The 25,461-nt window shown below is 35.8% G+C and overlaps 1 protein-coding gene across 1 annotated transcript; it reads left to right on the forward strand.

Moving 5' to 3' along the window:
• The first annotated feature begins 249 nt into the window (after nt 1–249).
• LOC110108786 (probable acyl-activating enzyme 17, peroxisomal) lies at nt 250–24,822 on the forward strand. Its single transcript, XM_020839578.2, has 14 exons — nt 250–654; nt 1,521–1,650; nt 1,746–1,996; nt 5,514–5,718; nt 5,971–6,011; nt 6,084–6,206; nt 19,716–19,789; nt 21,967–22,187; nt 23,002–23,096; nt 23,179–23,395; nt 23,684–23,809; nt 24,017–24,115; nt 24,199–24,411; nt 24,504–24,822. The coding sequence occupies exons 1-14, from the start codon at nt 398–400 to the stop codon at nt 24,612–24,614; spliced, it is 2,163 nt and encodes a 720-aa protein (XP_020695237.1). The 5' UTR covers nt 250–397; the 3' UTR covers nt 24,615–24,822.
• The last annotated feature ends 639 nt before the right edge of the window (nt 24,823–25,461 follow it).

A 25,461-nucleotide genomic window follows, 5' to 3' on the forward strand; every position in this document is an offset into this window, starting at 1 on the left:
TGTTTCCCGAGCCCGAAGGCAACACAAAAGAGCTGCTCGGAGATGTTTACAACGAGCCAAATTATGTTTTCGCAACTTGGTTTAAACGGGAGCAGACAGAGTGTTATATTTGATTATGGCTAGACTAAAATTTTGATGTGAGATAAATAAATAGAGATATTTTAAGGCTTACGTATATAAAAACTCAAAAAAAAAAAAAATTATATGTTATATATAATTAGGGGAAAAATATAGCAGATAAGTTAGGTGTGTGAAAAAGCTGGAACACACCCACCGTCGTCACGCCATTAAAGCCTGGAAGTGGCTAATCGTCTGAGAGAGTTGCCTGTTCGTCTTTTATTGTGAAAGGAGTGCGGACCTAATAATTTATCCTGCGAGAGGGACAGAGAAAGGAGGCATGGCGTACCGTTCTCTCGATGAGATCACAGTCGAGCAAATAATGGCCACCGGCATACCGTCGAGTGAGGCGGAGAGGCTCCACGGTGAGCTCACTGCGATTATCCTGAAGCAGGGGAGCTCTGGCCCAGGTGCGTGGAGAAGCATATCAAGGGGACTCCTGAAGCCTAATCTCCCCTTCGCCTTCCACCAGATTATGTACTATGGATGTTACAAGGATTTCGAGTCTGCTACTCCACCCGCTTGGATGCCGGAACTGTAATTGATCTCCCTCACGCTTTAATTCTATTCTGGGGTTTATGTAACAGGAATCCAGGCTTCATTCTATGTGCTGTGCTTTTGCTATTTGGCATGTGGATTCTGAATTGTTTTAGACTATTGAGAAAATTTCTCAACTTGTTGGATGAGTGGAGGAGGTTGATGATCAGGGCTTCTTCTTTTCTAGGGAGAGTTACAATGTCCAACATTATTGTTGGAGCAAGCCTTGAGAAAATTGGAATTCATAAGATAATCTTTGAGATTGTAAATTAATTGGGCTTGCCGATCGCTTGTTTCCTCGTGATATTTTAATAGCTGTCTGAATCGTCCATGGCGTTTTAGACGGTAGGGCTAGCATTGGGTTTAGACTTTAGACATTACTTTGGTGGCCCTGAAGTAAGAGAATTATAGAAAGTTGTAGTATTGGTATATGTAGTGCCTTGGTATTATTGTTTGCGGACACCAAACTGGAGAGAAAGGTCTGGATTTCTGCTGCAATCAAACCATAATTACTGCAACAGCTGAGCTTTGACGGTAGAAAGGGAGAAATCCGGACGGTTCTCTCCATCCGGTGTCCGCACATAATAAAAAGTCCTCACCAAGAATACAAATCCGCGAAGCATAGTTGAGGTATTGTATGCAGAAATTGATGCTAGGGGCAAAACCAACTTTTTTTATGGTGGGCAAAATAGGATTGTAAAATGCATAATTTTATGCATGAAATAGTTTTTCTTAAAATTTGGGTTAAATAGTTAAAATATTTATACTTCTAAGACAATTGCGCACTATGAACTCTTTCTATTTCCACCCCTAATTGATGCTATTCATTAGCTTGTTGAGTTTCTAAGTTGTGTTTATATGCATAGAGAGGATGCTGTTTTGACGAACATTGGTCAAGTGCTGGAGCGTCATGGAAAAGTTTTTCTTGGTTCTAGATACAAGGATCCCATCTCAAACTTTTCAGATTTCCAGGAGTTTTCTGTCTCCAATCCGGAGGTACGTGTCTTTAGGATTGATTTGATTTGAAAAGATGATCAATGATGCTATTTAATTTGAAATCTAATTTTTAGATTCATTTTTTTCTTGCATAGGTCTACTGGAATTTGGTCTTTGAAGAGATGCAAATATCTTTTTATGAGGCCCCTGCACAAATGGTGAGGGAGCATACTTCTTATCCTGATTGTCAATGGTTACCCGCGGCTTCTATAAATGCTGCTGCAAATTGCTTGCAAGCAAATGATAAGAAAGGCCCAGATGATGTTGTCCTTATATGGAAAGATGAGGAGCGTGATTCTTTGCCTGTGCAAAGCATGACCTTGACGGAATTACAGGCAGAAGTCTGGTATGTTTAGTTTTGATTTAAGTTTTATCTGAAGTTGTTTTCAGTACCTTGTAGAATTTCACTTTTTCAAGTTAAATGCTTAACATTCTTGCCCTCGTACTTTTTTTTTAAATTAAGGGGGATTTACATACATACCATTTTATTTCATGCTGTTTACATATCTAACACCCAAAACATTAATATTATATGTCTACCACCCATAGACAAATTTGGGTGTATGGAATGAAATATTAAAGTTTATAGGATTGTATGAGTGGTAGAAATGAATTATAAGAGTGATATATTTGACATTAAAGTTGTATATTGGTGATAGGCATGTAATATTAATGTTTTGAGTGTTAGATATGTAAATATCATGAAATAAAGTGGTATATATGTAAATTTTCCTTTAATTAATTGTGCAGCAATACAAGAGGTTCAATTGTTCTTCTAAGGAAACACAAGTTTTTTTAAGTGCAAACAACAATGTTTTGCATATCAAAACCATTTTGTTGTTTGACATCGACTATATGAAAATAAAATGTCTAAGAAGTAAGTTTTTATGTTATGAAAAATGGACCAAAAATTTCTATTAGAATTAATTATATGCCATTGATTTCTTGATTGTATTTTGAAATTGCTCTCATGGTTCACTGGTGATGTAGCAAAGGGGGGGTCAACTCAAACCCAAAATAAGTTGGTTTTGACTTCCCTTGAGCTTACTAGTTCTATAAATTTCGAGCTGGAGTTTAACTCATTTATGAGCTAATTTTTAGTTCATTTATTGAACTAAAAGTTAGCTCATTATTAGCTAAGTTTTAGTTCATTAGTTATCTTAATTATGTAATTTTTATTTATAGTTTTTATGTCTTAAATTTAAGTTTATCTCTTGGGATTCCAAAATGGCTTTTGGAATCCTAAGGCTGTTTGTTTTCCCGTGCCTTGGCTCCTTGGCTTCCACGGTTGGCTTTTCCCGTGCCTTGGCTCCTTGGTTCCCACGGTGGGCTGCTGGTTTTCCGAGCTAGGGGCCTTTCCGTGCCTTTTGGCGCCTCGGTTCTGTGCGGACCTCTTTGGTTCCGTGGCTGCTCCTTCGGTTCCATGGCCGGGCTGTTTTCCCGTGAAAAGCTGGGGCTTGGATTCTCCGTGGTTTGTGTTGCTTGGATTCCTGTGGGAATTCAATTATGTGGCTGTTTGTATTCCCCTTTCATACCTATAAATATGAGGAGTTTTGTATTGTTTTAAAGAGAGTGATATATGAATTTTTGAAAAGAAATCCTTGGGATTTTCTTGGAGGAGCTTGCGAGCTTTGCGAGCTTTGTCCACCTTCTTCTTCCACCTCTTTGAGGAGACTTGCGAGTTCTTCTCCACCTTTCTTCTCAGGCTTCTAATCTCTTTCGTCTCTCCGCAAGTTTACACCCCACTTGTATCATTCTTATCAAGTAAAGCATGTTTAGGGTGTCGTTAATTTTTTTTAGAGTCAAGTTTGTAAGAGTTCAACTTCTATTTTGTAAGTCTTTTAATTTCTAAGTATTTCTTTATTTGAAATGTAAGAGTTTGCTCGTTTTATTACGTAGGAGTCTTTTTCTTTTATCTAATAAAGGTCTTTATCCTACTCTTTGTGGGCAGAGGTCCTCGGGCCCCCCATCACCCAGATTTTTGCCCGCATCAACTGGTCACTTGCTTGCTTAAAAAGCAACTCGTTTTGAGTTTGAATAGTAGCAACCCTGAACCTGCCCTTAGTTTTTCACATCATACACTTGATACCTGTTAATTTAGGCGTCTGCCTATCCTCCGTGTGGTGCTCAAATTCCTGTCTATGCTTCAACGTTAATTGATGTAGACAAAGGGGGGATCAACTCATGTAAAAAATAATTAGATTTTTGACTTCCCTTGAGTCTACTAGCTCAATCAAAATTGAGCTGAAATTTTAGCTCATTTATGAGCTGGTCTTTAGTTCACTTATTGAACTAAGAGTTAGCTCATTATTAGCTATAATTTTAGCTCATAGTTATCTTATATTAAATGTTCTTTTTATGTTTTTTATGTTTGTAATCATGTTTGTCTCTTGGAATTCCAACCCGGCCTTTGGATTTCCAAGATTTACTTTTCCCATGAGGTGGCTCCTTGGCTTCCTCCATGGCCTTTAGTATTTTGTGCATTTGCCCCCTTGGATTCTGGTCGGCTGCTGGTTTTCCCGTGCCTGGGCTCTTTCCCGTGACCGTGCCCCTTGGTTCCGGGCGGTCTCCTTGGTTCTCGTGGATGCCTCTTCGGTTCCTTGGCTTGGGATGTTTTTTAGGTATTTTAATGCTATGTGATTTTTAGAATTCCTATGGGAATTTATAAACAACACGACAGACACCCTAAAGTTGCTGCACTTTGAGAAGAAGGATACAGGTGGAGCGGCACTTGCGGAGAGACGAAAGAGATTAGAAGCCCGAGAAGAAAGGGTGGAAAGAGCCCGCAGGATTTCCGGAGGGGATGAGAAAGAAGGGTGGAAAGAGCACGCAGGATTTCCAAGCAACCCGCAGGTTAACATATTTTTTTTCAAAAATCACATTTCATTCACTTCACTTACTTCAAACATTATAAATCCTCCCATATTTATAGGTATGAAAGAGGAATACAAAAGGACACAAACATTAATTTAACACATAATTCAAAGCATTAAAAAGCATAGAAATCTCCCCCCAAAGCTCTCGGTTTACGCCCAAACCAGGAACCAAGAAGACAGCCACGGGAGACGAAGGGAACCGCACTGACTGAGAGCCACAGCCGCGGGAAACGAGGGGCAGACACGGAACAAGGAGCCAGCCGTGAGATCCCAAGAGGTAAAGCACAAAATTAAACTTCCCATGGTGGAATTCAAGGAGCCACACATGGGAAGACTAAACACATAATTTTGGGGATTCCAAAAGTCTTATTGGAAACCCAAAAGACTACAACATAAAAAGCTTAAAAATATTTAATAAAAGATAACAAATGAACTAAAATCCTAGCTAATAATGAGCTAACTTTTTAGTTCCATTTAATGAACTAAAAACCCAGCTCATAAATGAGCTAAAATTTCAGCTCAAATGGGTTGAGCTACTAGACTCAAGGGCCACGTTTTCTCTCAGATTTTCTCTGGTTTGGGCTGTTTTCCTGCTGTGGACAGCAGTTTTTCTTTATTTGATACTTGATTTGGGTTAGGATTGCTTGTGAATACAAGCACTTCCTATCAGCTTGTTGTTGTTGTTGTTGTTGCTTCAACGTTAATGGGTTGTGAGCGTTAAAAATCTGGTAGTACATAACTTCATAACCTATGCTACTTTTCCCTCACTCATAATAGCACATTGTTTTTAGTTGCATTTTTAATAAATTAGAATACATTTTTACATGATTAAACATTTTTTCTGTTTTACGAGTTTTCAAGATAATTGATTCCATTTGAGCATGTAATTATATCACATTGAAACTTCAGCTTACCTTTAAAGCGTTTAGTACATGATTGATTTCATGGGAAGCAGAGTGCCTGTAATTTTGCCATTTAATTTTGCAGGCTTGTTGCTCATGCTATTGATGAATTGGGCCTAGTGAAAGGGTCTTCTATTGCAATAGATATGCCAATGACAGTGACTGCTGTTATTATTTACCTTGCTATTGTTCTAGCAGGATATGTTGTGGTCTCTATTGCAGATAGCTTTGCACCCACTGAAATATCAACCAGGCTCACATTATCAGAGGCGCAAGCTATTTTTACCCAGGTTCAAAATTACTGCATTTGATCTTTATTGCTCGTTCTTGGCTGTCTCCACAAGTTGTGCTTGTCTGGGTAGATATGTAATGGCGTACTTTTAGCTGTTTCCTTTATATGATTGCAGCCATCTTATATTTCCTTGTTGTATGGACAATACTAAATTTTTTATTTTACTGTTAAATTGCTAAGATTGCATCTCTATTAATTGAACAATTTGTTTTCAAGACCATTAATTAGCTTTTTGATCTTTCTCTTTTAGGATTATATTGTTCGTGCTAAGAAAGAATTGCCTCTCTATCGGTATGAATTTCATGATCCTGTAAAAGAAATTCCATTGGGAGTCTATTTTCTTATATCAGGCTTTTGTTGCAGGAAGGTCATTGATGCTCATGCTCCGTTAGCAATTGTTATTGCTACAAGTGGATCCACCATAACAAGCTTGCGTTCTGGCGATATGTCCTGGCATGATTTCTTGGGGAGAGTTGAACATTGCAAGTATGGACTTTAGTTATGTATGTTTCCTTTTCTCTTTATTCTCCCGTCATGACTGCAATGTTTCTTATATTGTTCATTTGAGAGGTCTTCCTACGCTTCTTATTTGTGTTTAAGTTTTCTTAGCACAAAAAGAATTTCTGGTACTTATGGGGTTATAAATTATGTGTTACAAGAAACAGCTTCCTATGTATTTTATAAGTAACTTATATTTCTTTGTATTCCTAGTATAAAAGGTGTTGATATCTGGTATGATATGGACGCATATATGCTAAACAAACCTAAAATGCTATACGAAATTATGAAATGCCAAAGTAATCCAAATATTCAAATAAATTCAGAATTAACGGGCATCTAAGAATGATGCTGATTAGGATTTTATTCATTCATGGAAAATCAATCAGAAGCAAACAATTGGAAATAACAACTACAAGTGCTATATAGCTATACACAGAAATTATTGTTCTATTTTTGATCGATATTGAAAAAACCTAATCCTAGGACTACAAATACTCCTTTCCTTTAGCATAACTAAATCTCTCTTGTAGAAACTTTGATTATCAGTTCTATATGTATAATTGAAATCAAGTTATCAGAATGAGGAGGTGAAGGCGAAAAGAAAAGAGTAAGACAGAATTCAAAATAAAACAAGATTACCAAACTGAATTAGTGTTGTTCTGTTCCCATGGTTCCTTCTAGCATTAACTTGAACAAGATGGACGAATTCAAATTGAGCAATGGGGAGGAATTTTCATTAGAGGAGAAATCAAAGGTTCACTGTCCCATTCTTACGGTTGACAAAAATGCCCTTATATCCCAGGGAAGCACTTTACGATCGATAGTGCACAGTTAATGTTAACTGTACATAATGACAAGAATCATATAATTGTTTCGTAAGTTTTATTTCAACGTGTATAAAATTTAAGGAAAGCTTCTTACACTGTTGTTGCCGGGTGATAGAGATATTAGAGCTTGGAGGGTTTATCACCGTAGATGGCGAAGATCTATGGACTTGATTAAATCTTTATATTTTTAGTTTCCATGTGTTGTAGGAGATTTATGTGATGTTATTTATTTTATTACAATTTACCTTCACTTGAGGGAGCTTTTGTGTTGTTTGGCTAAGGGCTTTCTTGTCTTTTGTTCCTTTCATGTATTGGGTGTCTATATATATGATCCAATGTTCTCTTCTATGAATGATGAATATTTTGATATAAATTTCGGGTTATATGCTTCTTCTTCTCTTTTTGAGTTGAGTTTGTGTGTGAAGTTGATGGGGACATCAGATCATCATGGAAAGTTTACCAGCGACGTGGCCGCCGATCTACGGCCACGATCGAGTCTTTATATTTTTGAGTCGATGTATTTTATTTTCATGCATTTTATTATTTGCTTATGTGTGTTTTATTATTTCTCGTTGTACCCCTTTTTATGGGAGTTGTCATGTGTAAGCCTAAGGGCATTTGTGTCATTTTATTTGGAGTCTTTTGTATGAGGCTATTTAATGCCCCCTTTGTATTATTTTGAGGTTAATGGATGATTATTAAGAATTTTTCTGCACTTGTGTTTGAGAGCCTTTGAGAGTTCTTGGAGAGCTTTGGAGAGATCCCTTGGAGAGGGAGATTTGCATATCACCCACCAACCTTGGAGACGGCCGGATTCGTGGTTTTCTTCTTTATCTTTGTCATCTTCCCCTCGCCGAACTTCCCCACCCGACACCATCACAACCACTGGCCACCTCACCCGATCCCCTCCCCTTTCAATCCCCACAACCCAAGAATCCCCAACCCCTTGCCGCCGGCCAAAGCCTTAGCCGCCGACCCACTCATCCCATTGCCTCTTTATTTTGTTTCCTAATTGGGTTGGAATTAATTGGGATTAATTTGAAATTCAAAGTCATTCAAATTTGAATTCAAAATTATTTCCTAAATTAGCTCTTTTATTTTAGGAAAGTATTTGATTTAGATCTAATTTTGAATTTTAAATTCAAGAGGATTTAAATTAATTATTTCCTAATTCTAAAACCTAAATTAGGAATCCTTAATTGCTCTCATTAATCAACCCCTAATCCATGCATGCCAACCGGCCCCCATTACCCCCTCATTAAATTTCTTTTCAAATTATTTCCTAAAACCTGATCTAGCTTTAGGAAATAATTCAAAATTCCCCAATCCCTCATAACTGAAATTTCCACTTACCTTTTCCAACTAATCTATTCCCCAATCCAAGGAAAATAATTAGGGAATTCAGATCCCTTCCCAACCCTCATCCCGCTGCCACTCTCTCTCCTTCTAGCCATGCCGCCTCCTCTTTCAAATCCTCTCATTTTTCAAGTGAAATTGCTGTTGTAATTCCGTGCTCTAATTTTCAATTCGTTACTAACTAGAATATGAGATCTCCTCTCAGATTTCTGGACAGAAAATCTGAAATAAATTTTCAGATTGTTAGAACGAGGCTTGAGGCTATTCTCTTATCTCTTTGCTAGAGAAATTCCTCATTCTCTTTACCATCATTTGAGAAGGTACCAAGGGCCGAGGAAATTATACTTTAATCCGGAGACTGAGTACGGCGTCACTTGGGACGACGACGGCTTCACCGACATCCTCTGTTCCACATTCTTCGACGTGACTCCGGAGATTGACCACACAATTGAAGAATACGTGGAGCGTATTTTGTTCGCGCTGACGGAAGCCATTGACGAGCATTTTGAAGGCCTCGAGTGGAGGATCTCCACGTTTCCTTAGCAAAGGTTCTCCTTATCACTTGCTTCAACTTCTTCTAAATCTAAATTCTCAATTGGTTAGATTGTAATCACGAAAGATCCTTCAAATTGCTCTTGCCAAGCTTAGTCCTTTGTAGGAATTGAGTGTAATCTTCTATGCATCCTACGTCTCATTGTTAGATTAGGGATTTAATTTGAAGCCTACTATTTGCGTTGTGTGATGTTCTTATTTATCTTGAAAGTTTCAAAATTCAGAGCATGTAAATTCGCCTAAGCAAATCATTTCCTTATTTGTTTTGAATCTTCGTTGAGAATTGCCAAGTAATTGTTTCCGGAATTTATTCTAATCTAAGAGTTGTGCAATGCCTAAATGAACCCATATGCATCTCATCCGTTTAGTCCTACATCAGAAGTCCTTCGGAGAAAGGCAGATAAATACTCAATAGCGTGTGAGCTCTTGGTTGGTATCATCTTCCCTCTCTATCTCTTTCTTCTCCTTCCCTAGCCACCCAAACAGCCTCCCACTACTGTAGCAACCTACTGCCCTCAACCAGCAACCACCTCCCTCCCTTCCCCTCTAACCGTCTCCACCTTCTCCCAACATCCTTGACCCTTGGGCTTCCCAATTCTGCAATTAGTTCACATTAATTGAACATTTATTTCAATTAATTGTGACCTTTGAAAATCCACAACCGCTTTAAATTTCCCTTTCCCAAGCAAGCTACATCATCCCTTTCTCTTCCCCAAGCAACCGGCCTCACCTCTTCACCTCAAGCTAACTTTTCTTTTCCCAAGCCAACTAATTCCCTTCCCAAGCAAGGCACATCAGCCCTTTCTCTTCCCCAAGTAACCAACCCCCACCTCTTCACTTCCCAAGCTGACTTCTCCCTTTCCAAGCCACTAAAATCGGCCAAATCATCCCTCCCCTCCTCCTCCCCATGCAGCTGGCCTAGCTTCCCCCTCCAAACCCCAAAACCATGAACTTCTCCACTTCCAAACCCTCATCTAGCTAAAACTTTCTTTTCCCTCCCCACTATTCTACCTCTCTAAAGGAACCTAGCTTCTACTAATGCAACAATGACATTGATTCATCAAAGAGCCAGGGTTTCAAGGGCAAGCCAAGGAGAAATTAGCTGTCATTTCATCAAGGACTCCATTCCTCCCATTAATGAGCTAATATCAAATCCTCCCCTTGTTCTTCATCTAACTAAATATTTGTCTTCTCATTTCATCTATAGTAGCATCATCTCATATGTGTTGATTAATTCTCCAAGTTCTACTTAAATTTGAGCGAACAGAAACTCTAGTGACTAGTCCTTTAATTAAATGTTGGACTTGTGCAAACCATGTTAGCTAGTCTAAATTGATTCACATTTTGTTATTGTTTAACCTTTACTTGTTAGTTTCTTGCTATCACATGATCTAATAGTTCAAATTTTCTTATTGTTCTTAAAGTTTTATGAAGTTTATTTTAGTGTCTTTAATGTTATCTTAGCATAAATCTCTATTTGCATGACTTATTTCACTTAGTTTTGCATCATTTGGTATCAGAGCATGGTTGCCTAGTTGCATGTGCTAGAATTCAAGCCAATATTCTACAGTGCATCCCCTAGGCGTGATTAATTGTGTAACATTTCATTTATGTCACTTATATTGCCCATTTTACACGTGCTTACAAAAATTTCTGCATGCCATGTCACTTAGCTACAAGAAGTAGGCTCAAAACCTCCAGCTCAGTTTAGGAAATTGTATGTTTAAGTGCTGCCCCTTAAACTACAGCAATCCTACCTCCCAAAACTGATTTTAGGAGGGTGTTTCCCATTTTTTGCTTGCTGTCCACTAAAACCTGCATCATATAGCAAGCCTTAGGTGTGTTTTCCCATTAGTCTAGGTGCTGTCCTTTACATCCTAGCAGCTCTAAGTGTTACCTAGTGTATCCCCATGGACTCGGAACAAATTCAGCGGACCTTAGATGTTTTAGTTGGTAAAGTTGGAAAACCTTACGAACTAGGGCCTTGGAGATTGTTTCTATTTATACAATGCCTTTTTAGCTTACACACCTCATGTTATATATTTGAAGCAAATCTTGGTGGTACCTTTTGATACTCTCTCCTCTAAGTCACCATATAAGAAGACATTCTTAATATCCAATTGCTATATTTTCCAGTCTATAATTGCTGCTAATAATAAAACTCGAATAATGCTCATTTTAGCAACCATGCAAATGTTCCAAGGTTATTATCTCATGTCTTTGAGTGTATCATTTGGCAACTAATCTAACATTATACCTTTCTAGTGAATCAACTTATTTGTATTTAACAGTAATGATCCATTTCTATCCAACTAGTTTCTTTTCATTTATGTAATTTTATCAATTCTTATATTTATTTTTTTAACAAGATTTTATTTGCTTTTTTATAACATTATTCTAATTCTCATTATTTAATGTTAGAAAGGGCTTATAAGGGGTATAAATAGTACACAAACTAGTAAGTAAAGTTTGATGATTATCAGAAAGTTTTTTATAAGATAAAAATAAGTTTATATGATTTTTAGTTGATTTACTTGTACTTTTGTTACTATATCCCTTTCATTTATAAGTTTGGTAACTCTCTCAACGGATTCAATGATATGACTGGTCTGGTTGATTGGGCTTTACTTAGATTGAGTAATTGATATGTTTCTTCTCGAGTAAACATGTAGTGGCTAAGTAAAAATGAGTTTAGTTATAGGTTCGGTTTGGGTATGAGTAGTTTATTTTAGGATAGAGTTGTTTGTTGGGATGAGTGACAAGGAAATATTGGGGGAAAAAATTCGTCTTTCATTTGTGAATTATATTTCTTCCTAAGGGTAATAGAGTAGATTCCTCTTCATTGAATGTGACATTAGCAAACACATGCTCCTTTCACATGGAGGTTGTAGTATTTATATTATTTTTGTGTGGGAGAATAGTTAATGAAGAGACTTTTAATTGCCCGTTTGTTAATTTTATATATGAACAAAGGCAAAACTTTTTAATATTTTGGAAACAAGGTTGATTGTTGGAGGTTTTGAAGTGATGAAAGAATTTTGTTTGCAGTTAATTAGATTTTTGGAATACAAGAAGCCTTATAGGTAACCAATTTAATATGGGAGCAATAATGAAAATAGCTTTACCTAATTTTATTTTGGAACATTCTTTTGAAGAAGGCAAGTTCTTATGGTAAAATACTAAAATGTACATAGTTGTTTTTATGTTCAGCCACACCATTTTATTGTGATGCATGCTAGGGGTGCAAACGAGTCGAGTCGAGCTCGAGCCACGGGGTGTTCGAGTCGAGCTCGACTGTCAAATACCGAGCTCGAGCTCGAGGTCAAAAAACGAGCTCGAGCTCGACTCGTTTCATGTCAAGTGGCTCGTCGAGCTCAGTCCTGAGCAAGCTAGCAGTCGCGACCTCCGTCGTCCCGAGCAGTGTCATCCACCTCCGTCTTCCTGAGCTACATCGTCACCAACGATAATAGTCACGACCTCCGTCATCCTGAGCAGCGTAGTCGATCTTCGTCCTCACTCGTCCCGAGCATAATAATGCTTATGTATTCAAACAGAGAAAGATGCATATAAAATGAAAAATAACTATACCGTCCCATGGATTCAATGCCATTCCAAGAATTCCAACAAAGAAATGAAGCCAGCGGTTGCTGGTAGTAGGGAAATTGGGAAAAAATTTCTTCTGGATTGGTTTATAACTTTTCCTCGAATTGTATAGATACAGAAACACGGTAAAAACTGAAGCATAAAAGAATTGTGAAGGAAAAATTTCACAAGAGGCTAAAAAAAAAAACCTGATGCTTTGCGTACTGCTGCAGCACCGGAAGACACCTCTAAACGCCAACTTGTCAAGCCCTTTCCTGCTACAACACCGGAAGAACTTCAAAAAAAAAAAAAAAAAAAAAAAAAAAAAAAAAAAAAAAAAAAAAAAAAAAAAAAAAAAAAACTAAAGAGGAAACATAAAAAAATAAAGAATAGAACTCCTAACAAGATCTTAGAACTAGAACTTTCTCTCTACCAACCAACTCACGCCTCTTGCTTGAGCACTGCAAGAATGGAAGACGAAGAAGACATGCCCTAACTTGAACGAACGCCGCACTCCACAGACCACAGCTCCTCACGAATAGATCGGCTCTTCACTCCGCTGAAATTTAAAATAAGTTGTTTATTTGTTGTTGGACCCGGTTCATTATTCATCCGGTTAAGAATTCTTGCAGTCCCGCACTCCCGCCGCTTCACTTTGCATCGAAACTCAAATTTTGCAAATCCGTCCGCGGGACCGTGACTCCGCCTTCTAATCGGTCCGGCTCGACGAGCACTCGAGCCGGGACAAGGTATGTATCGACACTTTTATTGTACATTTAGAGATAAATTTTTTGCTAGTCACTTTATGTTGGAGTGAGATTATTGTAGATCTAACTATGATATATTTTGATATTGATAATATATCTATGAATAACAAATATAAAATATTTTTTAAAAAAAAACATGGATGTAATAAAATTTATAGTTTAGTTTTGAATAATATTTTTCTTGAAATGAGCAAATTAACTCGCAAACTAATATATATCATAGATGAGTAATTTCTTTATATATATATATATATAGTGATCCATATAAGTGATCCAAGTTTTTATTTCTTCTCTATGGAACTTAATAAGTGTGATTCTTTTGTGTTATCTTCTCCCACATGTTTTATATATACATGTCTCTACTTTTTTTTCCCTACCTGTGCTGCCCAATTTTGTTTTATTGTTTGCATTAATTTTCATCTTTCCTTTGTATTTGGAGCATTTTTATAATATATACACTATAGATTATCTCTATTGATCATATTTGTGAGAGTTGGTTGTTTGTGGCCTTCAATCTTAGAGGACTTTGAGTTGGAGTTGTTGATGTTGGCAGCCTTTGACATTAAAGTTGATCTTTCCATCTGGTTATTTGTGATCATGGTTTCCTTTCTCCCTTCCACTGTTCATATAATGGAAATGGCTTCCTTAAGTGAGGTTAATTTCTCCTTTCCAAGAATTTGTACCTTTACTTTATTAAATTGAACGTTTAATCAAACAAAAAATCATATATTTGGCCTTTTTCAACCAACTTTTTTGGGAAGAGTCACATCATTTCATTCTATTTGACTGCATTGATAACAGTCAATCTCTTTTAACATACTTGGCAATAGATTGAAATATTTTGTGATGGATCATTCTGATACGCCTTAAGTTTCACAAATTAGGGTTTACCCTAATTTTCCTTCAAAGATGATATTTCTCCTCCAAATCAAGGAAAAAATCAACACAAGTGGGATGAGATGAAGAACCAAAACCTTTGCATTCAAAATCCAATGAAAAACAAGATACAATTTGTTCACTTCGAGAAGGACAAGGTCTCCCACTACAAACCCTAGAAAAACAAGAGAAAGACTAAGGAGGCTAAAAGAAAACTCAAATCTTGCATAACCCTAGAAATCCCCCCTTAATCCCTACATATAGCAAGCAAAAGACCCCACCATACCCACTAGTGGGCTGCCCAAGTTGAACCGCCCGGTTCAAGCTAGACTTGAGCCAAACCGGTCCAGAAATGGACCGGTTCCGACTCGTCTTTGCTCATCCCAAGCTTTACATGTGGAATTTCCTTGCTTAGATTCAATGTCAAATAAATGGCCCAAATTTTCTCCTCCCTTGAAAATGTGCGAACAAATTGTGACCTCTTTAGACAGTTTTTTTCATTCAACCGGAATGTTGAATGAATGTTTTGCATCATTGTCGTTGGATTCAGATTGCTTCCCCAATACCTAGGGAACTTGAGGCAAAGAGAATATGAGCATTGTTTTTGGTTTATATGCAGAGGGAAATTGTGATAGTTGCATGCTCGCAGAGCCAGAAAAGGAACATAAACTAGAAAGGTTTCTAGTTTAGAAAGCATAAATAACAGAATTAGTAGAAGACACTTAAAAAAATTGCCAAGAGTTTTGATACCATGATAAGAATTGGAGAATTGTTTAGTAAGTTTTATTGCAATTTGTGTATAAATTTATACAATCATAGAAAAACTTCTATATATATATAATATAAAATTAGGAAAAAATTGAAATAAAGTTAACTATGTAATAATTACTATGGATTGAATGCCCATAAAGTTTCCTTGTACAACCGGGTAGTTCTTACGATCACTAACATGACAACAAAGACCTTACAGATCTATGATATGCCAGTAGAGAGGGAGGAAGTTGCGGGCCTAGGCTGGTAAAGTCTAGTATTGAATTCTCAGGAGAAATTCCACACATGGGCATTTTGACGAGTATGGTGAAGTTTGACAAGAAACACATTTCAAGAGAAAAGATGCATGAGGATGTGTAACTGCGTGATAATGGAATCAAATAATGTTCAAACTTAGCTAAATATTTATTCCTTATAGATAATTATGTACAAGTAACAATAACATTGTAATCCAACCTTGCACGTCCTTTTTTGTTTATAGACTTGGACATTCAGATTAAAATAATTAATTCTCCTTTTTAGAGACGTTGCTTGTATACTTAGAAAAATAGTAGATGATGGAATTCAGATGGTTGATTACAAATGATATGCTGCGTGTCATGGATTTACGAGATTTAGCAGAGGAGCTTTTGGTGGAATAAGATCAACACTTTTTTAATGGAACCATTGAAAAATATTGATAAGATATTTTTTTTTGACTTTAGCATAGAATGTCTTTTTCTTTTTCTTTAGAAGATTTACAGATTGTATGGGATAAATAAGTTTTGATTTTCTATACCTTCAAATTCATTTTCTTCATTTATTTGATGTTTGAAATACACTTCATCTTTTCAATTCATTTTTAAAGAGCAAACTATTTGTAGGTATTTATTTATTTTTTCTTAGTTGATTAGAAAGGGATTATCATAGTCCACTATGCTAACAAGCCATTTCATCTTCATTATATTGAAGCTCACTTCCCACTTGCAACGAGCGTTGCATTTGATAAGAATGGAATACCATGATCTCTCATACAACTCTTAATTAGATAGTATATGAAAATTTTCCTCTGCATCGATAAATGAAAATGTGATTTTCTTTGGGGAAACGTTACAGTAGGATTTCTGTCAATGATTCTTATAGGGTATGTGATGGATGACATCTTAGGTTCTACGATTCCTAATGCAACTAGATTATATAACTATACAAATCAAATTTGGAATTTGTTGCTCTAAAGTCCATCAATTAAAGAATCATTCGCTAACTTTTGATGCTATCAGGCCAAGCAGTAACTTCATGATTGTATAAATCAAATAAAATTTAACAAAAAAATAAAACCATAAAAAATAGAGCTAATTAAGATTAGCACCGCAAGAAGAAACTCACTTCTAATAAATTTGAATAAAATCTGACACGTATGTAAAAATTAATAAAAAAAACATGTAGAAGAAAAATACATGTTAAGAAAATTTCAAATATAAAAATTCAGGCCTAATGTTGTACAAGAAGACGTCTTCACCTAATCTTGAATATTGGACCTTGCACCTTTGTGTAATCAATGTCCAGCTAGAAACACAAGATCAAAAGAAAACAGAAAAAATTAAATTAGCCAATTACATGCCTTTAACTATTTATAAGAATCAAAATAAACATTAAAATCAACAGCTTCAATGGTCTCATTGCCATTCAAAGTCATATTCATTTCATGTGGATTGTGGCAGAAGTGTAAGTTTCAGTCTTTAGTATAATTGATAATTTTCAGTTGTCTGTATGAACATGCAAAGCTTTATAAGATAAGAAATTGCGGTGAAGATTGCTAGCTGTTGCAAGAGTTGGACCTAGAATCATATATTTGAAGGTGCTACAAGATCCGAAATCACAATAGAAGTGACAAGAGTTAGGCTTAGGTTCATGCATTTGTTGACATATAACTCACGACTGGACGGGCTTGGTTCACTCGTGCACGATCACACAACCCACGATCCCACTCATGTCATGTGTAACTCCCTCCCGCTCTTGTTCCTATACCAATCTCGTACCTCATTCGCACTCTCACACTCTCAGAACCTAAGGAAAGGAAGGAATGCACATAAATCTCTCTCATTTCTCCCATCTCCCTCAGCTGCAAGCAAAAGTCGGAGGCTACATACCTGCTTCCTTTTTGGTTTTGACCTCTGTCTACCACTCTGATCCCCTACATATCCCAGCCACATCGACTGCACCAGCCAACGTCCGATCTCGCCAATAAAGCCGACTCCCGCTGTCGTGCCATAGCCACATCGGTCGCCGCTTCCGCCCTAATGAAACCGAATAGCTACCAAGCAACCAGCATCCACCGCCCCAACCTCCCCTCACGGGGAGGGGGCGCCGAAAGGCAGCCGGATTTTCAAGGGGCATAAAAACTATCTTTTAAAATAAAATTAAATCACTTAATTAACAGGTCGCGTGCAATGGAAGACCAATTCCAAGGTCCATTCATTCCCCTGAAGTCCTCGCTGTTGATTTGTTATGGCTGAGTCGATCCAAAAGGGCAAGTGCCCGTGCCCTCCCTAACCTTCCCTTGCGGAGAGAGAATGACGCGAGGTTGCCGAAATGGAAAATGACAAAAGTTCCCACACAATTAATTTTGAAAAAAAATTCTCAACTTAAATGATTAAAAACAAAAAATGCCTTAAGAGTAATTGAGCAATTACATTGAGAATGATTTAATTGTCAAAAATTTGGTACAAAAAAAACGACATCTTCTTTAGATGTGTTTCATATTCTATAAATCTAATTATGAAAGGCATTCTTAATTTGAAAAGCTCAGGCGGATGGGGTAACGATCGAGGCCGTCGTCGCAGGTTTCGCGGAGAAGCGACGCGAACGGCGCCGAAGGAACAGTGCTTCGGCGAGATTTGAGCCAGATTTTGCGGAGGAGTTCTTGGATCCGACGGGTGTTAGGTATGTACGTTGGATTCATGGCTTGTTCTCCTCTCGTTTTGTTTCTACAGAGGTTAACAAAAAATAACGACATCTTCTTTAGTTGTGTTTCATATTCTATAAATCTAATTATGAAAGGCATTCTTAAAATTTTAAAAGCTCGGGAATGAGTTTGAGAAAGTGGTGGAGTGCATAGCTTTCTATATGCACAATCATGAAGGATTGGTTTGATAAGGAGATGCACCAATAAGAAATCATTAGTCAAGCCAACTAAAACCTGATATATTATTGCTATTATGATGTCAAAGAGATTTTATGTGCAACAAAGATATTCACTTGTGAAGAATTTTTCTCTAATTTTTATACAAAGGAAGTAAAAGGCTGGAGAGCATGTCAAATGATCTTATAGTGGATTTTCTTGAATAATGGGTGTATTGAATGTGTGCCAACTAAGAGAATTGATTTCATCTACACTCTATGCATTCCTATGCTGAGTTATTTAGAGAGTTTTGGAGTATTGTACTGCTGAATTGCAAAGTTCTTGTATTGTGAGTGAGACTTTACAATTTGCTTGTATTCTAGCTCAGGATCAATATGGAAATTATGTCATTCAACATATTTTAGAGATGGGAAAATTAAAAGAGAAGAGCCAAATCATCAACTAACTTTCCGATCAAGTTATACAAATGAGCCAGGATAAATTTGTTTCTAATGTTATCGAGAAATTCCTAGAGCATGGTAACTCTACTGAAAGAGGACTCTAGATTATGGAAATAATTGGTCAAACTAAAAGGGAATGACAATATGATGACCTTAGATGATTAATAATGTTGGCTTTGGAATAATAAAAGGGATTATGCCAATATATGAGGCAAATGAAATAGTGAATTGAGCTGATCAGATTACTTAGTGATTTGATTTATTACATCAGGTAGTCTAGGTCTTGTGGATACACCATTAGAAATACATAAAATGCAACATATTATAGACATTAAGAAGACCACATAAATGATGATAAGGAATAATGTAAGCGATAAATACATCCGCATGTGCTCTGATCGTCACATATGATTCTTAAATCAAATGGCCTGAGAATGTTATGTGAGCCAAATATTTAAGTTTCATCCTCCTCCTTGGAGTACTAGAGTCAACCTAACTTGAATTATACTCCTAAATTAGCTCAATTGAAGGGGACCACAAACTTTAAAACCCTCTCCCTCCCTCTCAAATTTCTACGAAAATACAAGTGACTTTAATGTCACCCCGATGATGACCGTGTTGACAAGAAATCTCAACCGGAGGGGTCAAATCTTAAAACTAAGAAAAATATGATTTTTTAAATAAAATCTATCATCTTAAAACTTAAAATTAAAACCCATCCATATTTTATAATATATATAATAGTTATAAAATAAAAAATTATGGGATCTTGATCGTGCCCATCTTCATTCCCCCAATCACATGTTTTAAATTTGTGGTGGTAAGTCCCAAATCATAAAAAAAAAAACAAATTCAAATCCTAATATTGCTGCTATTATATGTTGGGAAGGTATTGAGAAGGAGTATGGAAGGGAGTTCTACATCAGCAATTCAGCATGTGTTCTTGTTTGTCTTAGTATTGATGCATTGCACCATTTATTTATTTGCTGTTCTTTAGAGCTAAAGTACATTCATTAGCTTTTTGTTTACAAAATCAGATTTTCTAGTGATTGAAGTTCTATGTGAAGTCCAAATTTTAAGAGAAAATCTGAAGAAAAGTATCTCCTACAATCACATATGGCCTTTAATCGAGCAATCTGTGTCAATAATCTTACTTCTGCTGCACACAGTTTAAACTTTTAATTTATCTTCTATAACTGCAGACACAAAGAGTATTCTGCGGTGAAAAAACCAATTGATGCATTTAGCAATATTCTTTTCTCTTCTGGAACTACAGGTAACGGTCATCATCCCACAAACTAATATTTGATTTTAATGTTTGCTACGTTATGAAAGTGTTATGTTGTTTTTTTATTCTTTTGTTTATTTCAAGCCGGTTCAATTTAATATTTTCTGGTCAAGTAAGGAAACCCTGTTTTCCACCACTTGTCCTGTTTGCCATATTTTCTAGCTGCTGTTTTCTAATCATATTTTCCCTTCATCCATGTAAAGCTTATAATGCTTGATTCATAAGGAAAATATTGCAGGACCAACAATTAGGAAAAGGTGGATGGGAGCAAAAAACTAGTCTCTATAACCCGTTGTTCTTTAATGGAAATAAAAATTATATGATAACGTTTATTTCAGTAGAATTAATATACATGACTTTAAATAGTATTCTGATATTAATGTTCTTAATTTTTGCTGTATTATAATTTAATGTGTGGATAAGTATTACAACTGACATTGATGAATGTTGGTAGCATTGAAAAATATATTCATTTTTCACCTTGTTGAATATAATCCTGTCAATGTATTTAAGCAAGCAATCATATATCCAAAGAATACTCATCTTGTTCCACAATTGGCTTTTTAGGACATCCATTTATGACAATGACCTTTTATCCAAAGTTGATTTTCATCATTAATTGAATTTCTTTTGAAAAATTTGTTCATAACCAATTGTTAAAAGAAATTGAATAAAATAAATAAATATCATTAAGAAAATGTAAAATATTCATGTTAATGATATTGAGGAGTCATTTGCAGATACTATTTAGCTACCCTACATTGATATTCTACAAGAGAACCTTCAAGAATAATGTTAAACTCAAAGAGTAGAACTAGGTAATTCAATGACTATCTACAAAATAAAAACCATAATATCCACAGCTATAGTTACGAAATCATTAATTTCCCATAGGGATAACAATACATTAGCAAAGCTCAGATTCTACATATAATTTTTTTTGTAGTTCTGTCTTTATCGAATCTCACATGTTAATTAAACTAGTTCTTTATTGAATCTCACATGTTAATTAAACTAGTTTGAGAACTACGCAAACAGAGTAAAAGAACTATAAAATTCATACGTTTTCATAAACTGTTTTAACTTAAACCCAAACTAATTAAGGGAAACCAGGAATCGAGAAGCAATGAGGGGTGGAGAAGCATTGAACAAAATCCTTACTTCTCAAGTAATTTATGCAAACTCTAATTAAATTTCACAAGGCAGGTAAATTCATTTAGTTCATTAGCTCGAATGACAAGCTTTGAGAGCGTGTTGGCTGTTTGTATCTTTTATGGACATTTCAACCATCTAGAAACTAGCTCAAGAAGACATCAAAGTGAGTGAATTGTATTTGCTAGGGGGTTATAAGTGAGAAGTTACAGGAGAGTGAGGTGCTTTTTAGAGAGAGAGAGTGATAGTTGGGAGGAGGAATCAAGGAGGCATGTTTAGTTTTGAGTTTTGAGTTTTGAGAGCGAGAAAGTGGGGAAGGAGTGTGAAAGAAATTTATATGCACATGAATATTTAGTTGATCAAATCGGTTTACAACATATAAAAGGAACTTACAATGTAATAATAGAATTGATTTGAATCTCAAAAGCTTAATGGCAAGTAATGACTTCTGTAATGCTAATTCAGAATTAAAATGGGTATGAGTTGGAATAGGCAGTCTTAGATCATCCATCCGTACTGTTCGTATGTAGCATCTACCCCTATGGTGAAAGTTGGAGAGCTGTTCATCTATTCTCAGAATAAAAGAATTATGGTGGACTATTAACAGTATATGTAGATCTTATTTTTCTTTAAATGAATTCAACAAAATATGCGGTTTGTTGTTCTATCAATTCTCTCTTTAAATGAGATGTTGGAGGAAAACCAGCATATAGATATATGTCTATCAATAAAAATTCTAGTAATTCCAAGCGCAGACCGTTGTTAATTTTTTAGCATATTGCTTAAGGGATCATCATAAATCAACTATTTATCCTCTGGCCTCGTTTGCTTTTCCTTATAAATAGTATTTAGTTTATACCCAAGTGATTTCTACTGTTGCAAGCCATCTAGTTTCAGCTTCCTCTTCTACAAAGCCAATTTAATCAGTACTTAAGATATCCATCCATCATTTTATGAAGCATCTTTTTATAATGTGTAGCTCCTTATTACTTTTAGTGATTACCCTTATTCAGGAGAACCCAAGGCTATTCCCTGGACACATGCAACACCTTTGAAAGCTGCTGCAGATGCTTGGTCGCATATGGACATTCGTAAAGGAGATGTTGTTGCATGGCCTACTAATCTTGGTTGGATGATGGGCCCTTGGTTGGTTTACGCTAGTTTATTAAATGGGTCTGCTATGGCACTATACAATGGCTCCCCGCTTGGTTTAGGATTTGCTAAGTTTGTACAGGTAAGCCGTTCTTGAAATAATTTTTCATTGACATGAAGCTCATTCAATAGTAAAGTTTCTTTTTTGATGGAATGTGAAATACAAAAGAAGCACACTTGTTATTGTTTGAGATTAAAATATGTTTTAATAACAATAAGTAGTGACAATATTAGTCAATACTCAAGGAGTTAGTATTAACTTTTTGCTTAAATTTTAATGTGTCAATATATTATTGAAAAATTAATGATTTCGAGCCGACATGAAATAATTTGAAATTGGTTTGGACTCAAATTATAACAGCTCAAACTCTTAATTACCCAAGATATTGCACATTTTGACTTAATGACCTCCCGGTTATGTCCCGTTTATGTAAGTTGTTGGGAGGTCCCTCATCTCGAGAGTGCTCCTATACGGGCAAACTTTGAAATTTGTAATGAAATTCCAACTGTTACACTAAAAACCACCTCGATATTTTAAGAGTTTAGTTTTATTTTCTTAAGTGGTTTCACAATATCCCCAACTTAGGTAACTGATGTCCTCAACTATTTCCTTAACCTAAAATAATCCACCAGGCAAATTTGATTCTAAAGGTAGAAATCCTATCATTAGGAAGTTCAGTTGTTAAAGCTAAATGAAGAATTAATCATTATTTGTTTTATTATGGTTTTGAAAGTATCATGCATATAGTTTTGTGGATGCTGTATATGGCCATTCATTCTAAATGAAATTTTCTCGACCTCTTGTTTCAATTATCTACTTTTGTTTGTTTCCCCAAGTTGGGCAGCTTTCCAGCATTAAGAGTTTTGAAATGTGGTGATTTTTGTGAATTCGCTAGGATGCAAAAGTTACAATGCTCGGTGTGGTTCCAAGTATAGTTCGAGCTTGGAAAAATACGAACTGCACCGCCGATCTTGATTGGTCCACCATTCGGTAAGTTGATACTTTGGCATCTAATGTTTAGAGATGCACTTTACATTTGTTTTTTCTCATTATTTTTGGAAAAAAATTGCAGATGCTTTAGCTCCTCAGGGGAGGCATCGAGTGTGGATGAGTATTTATGGCTGATGGGAAGAGCACATTACAGACCAGTTATAGAGTACTGTGGTGGCACTGAAATTGGAGGCGGATTTGCTTCTGGATCCCTATTGCAGCCTCAAGCTTTAGCTGCTTTTAGCACTGCTGCAATGGGCTGCAGTTTATTTATACTTGACAGCAATGGGATTCCTCTTGTGAGTCTTAAATTTTCAGCTTGAAATTTATATTTGATAACTTTTCTAAAACATTCACTTTATTATGGAGAAATTATTAGGTTCTGATAATGGACATAGCTTTTATATGCCAAGTACTAGAGTATATAGTTGTGTACTATAATTTTCAAAGTTTTAGACTTTAGAGGACTAAACCTCGAATTTCTTTCCTTAGTTTTCTTTCTTTATAGGCTTTATTTGTGGTGCTCTCTGCATTTTTACTTAGTATCCTGTGCAACTTCTAATATTTGAACTTTTCATCATCTATAGCCACAAAACACACCTGCTATCGGTGAACTTGCCCTTTTTCCCAAAATGTTTGGGGCTTCTACAACATTGCTAAATGCTGATCATTATGCAGTTTACTTTGAAGGAATGCCACTCTGGAAAGGAACAGTAAGCCTTGCTGCTACAGAAAGGATTTTTTTTGGTATTTCTTAGGCTTCATTTGGTACAGCTTTATTACTGCTTCTTAAAGCAGCTTTCTAGCAAAAAAAAATTTAATTTTTGTACTAAAAAGCTGCTTTAAGAAGCAGTAAGAAAGCCGTCCCAAACGAACCCTTATTCTCTAGGTGCACGTACTGATCTAGCCCAGTCTTGCAGCAACTTCGCCGCCATGGAGATGAATTCGAGCGCACAACTGATGGATACTACAGGGCACATGGCCGCGCTGATGACACGATGAATCTTGGTGGTATTAAGGTGCTAATAACCCCATAATATTTCTTTTCTACAATAATAATTTAAGATAATCAATTTATTTTTCATTGCATATCTCTCTGTAGGTTAGTTCTGTTGAGATTGAGCGAATATGTAATGGAGTAGATGAAGAAATCCTCGAGACTGCTGCAATTGGCGTGCCACCTGCTGGTGGCGGTCCTGAGCAGTTATTTGTTGCTGTTGTCTTCAAAGTTGAAAAGTCTTCAGAAGAGAATTTGGACCGGCTTAAAGTTTCCTTCAACTCTGCCTTGCAAAAGAGATTGAATCCTCTATTCAAAGTAATCTTTTATTTTCATTTTTGTTACCTAAATTCTTTGTTTTTTTAGCTGAATATTGTAAATGCGGTTTGATTTTTCCTGTTCATTCGTAGGTTTCTGTGGTGGTGGCTGTACCAGCACTGCCAAGAACAGCTTCAAACAAAGTCATGAGAAGAGTTCTAAGGCAACAATTTGTGAAGCTTTATTCGCGCTCTAAGTTCTAATTTTGCTGTGCTATGTTTTGTTGGCTCTCATGAATATTATCCAATTTTGTGAAGGATGTTCATAGCCTGTATTTTTTGGTAATAAGTTGTTTATGATGATGAGAGATTATGAAGTGAGATACTTTGAAGGTGTTGGAAAGAAAGAGTGTGGATATTATTATGTTTTTTTTGCTATTGGTTATCTAATGCTTGGATTCCCTTTTGGTAATATCTGATTATCCAATGTTTTTTTTTTTAGATAGGAGAGTTTGTTTGGTGAAGGATAAGCATATAGGAAGGCTTTTTCGTTGTTTTAAAAGTAGCATTTTAATATAAAAATTTTTAGTTCAAAATATTTTTATATTAAAAAATTATTTTCAAAAGCAGTGATCAATTCTAAGAAACATTTATTGTGGATATAGTGTAAAATGTGTTTTTTTTTTTCTCATAGAATGTGTAGTGATATTGATGTTATAAACTTATAATCATACTATAATTAATTATTATTCTAAATTTGATATAGAAAATACTAGTTATTAGTCAGTGCTTAGCTTAATTTATTTATTTTTTTTAATTTTCATTTTGATTTATTATTTTTATAATAAGAAGAAGAATTAATTTATAATTTAATTTAAATTTATTCTTGGGTAATATAAAATTCTTACAAACAAAAATGACTAAGAAGCAAGAGAAAAGATGAGAGAGAAAGAAATATGAGTGAGAAACATTGAGATTGCATTGGAGTATAAGAAAGTATAAGATTTGGGCAAATAATTCAACGTCCCTTGGTTTACTCTCAGATGTCATTTTTATAGGCATGATTAGGGGTGCAAATGAGTTGAGTTGAGCTCTAATCAAGACTAATTTA

Source organism: Dendrobium catenatum, unplaced genomic scaffold (genome assembly GCF_001605985.2).
Source record: "Dendrobium catenatum unplaced genomic scaffold, ASM160598v2 fragScaff_scaffold_1056, whole genome shotgun sequence".
NCBI classification, from domain to species: domain Eukaryota; kingdom Viridiplantae; phylum Streptophyta; class Magnoliopsida; order Asparagales; family Orchidaceae; genus Dendrobium; species Dendrobium catenatum.

What these genes read in the sequence shown, in the direction of transcription:
- LOC110108786 (XM_020839578.2), top strand. Translation starts at nt 398, where the DNA reads ATGGCGTACCGTTCTCTCGATGAGATCACAGTCGAGCAAATAATGGCC. An exon ending in GAATTACAGGCAGAAGTCTG is followed by an intron (nt 1,997 to 5,513) that starts GTATGTTTAGTT and finishes TTAATTTTGCAG; the next exon opens with GCTTGTTGCTCATGCTATTG. An exon ending in CGCAAGCTATTTTTACCCAG is followed by an intron (nt 5,719 to 5,970) that starts GTTCAAAATTAC and finishes TTTCTCTTTTAG; the next exon opens with GATTATATTGTTCGTGCTAA.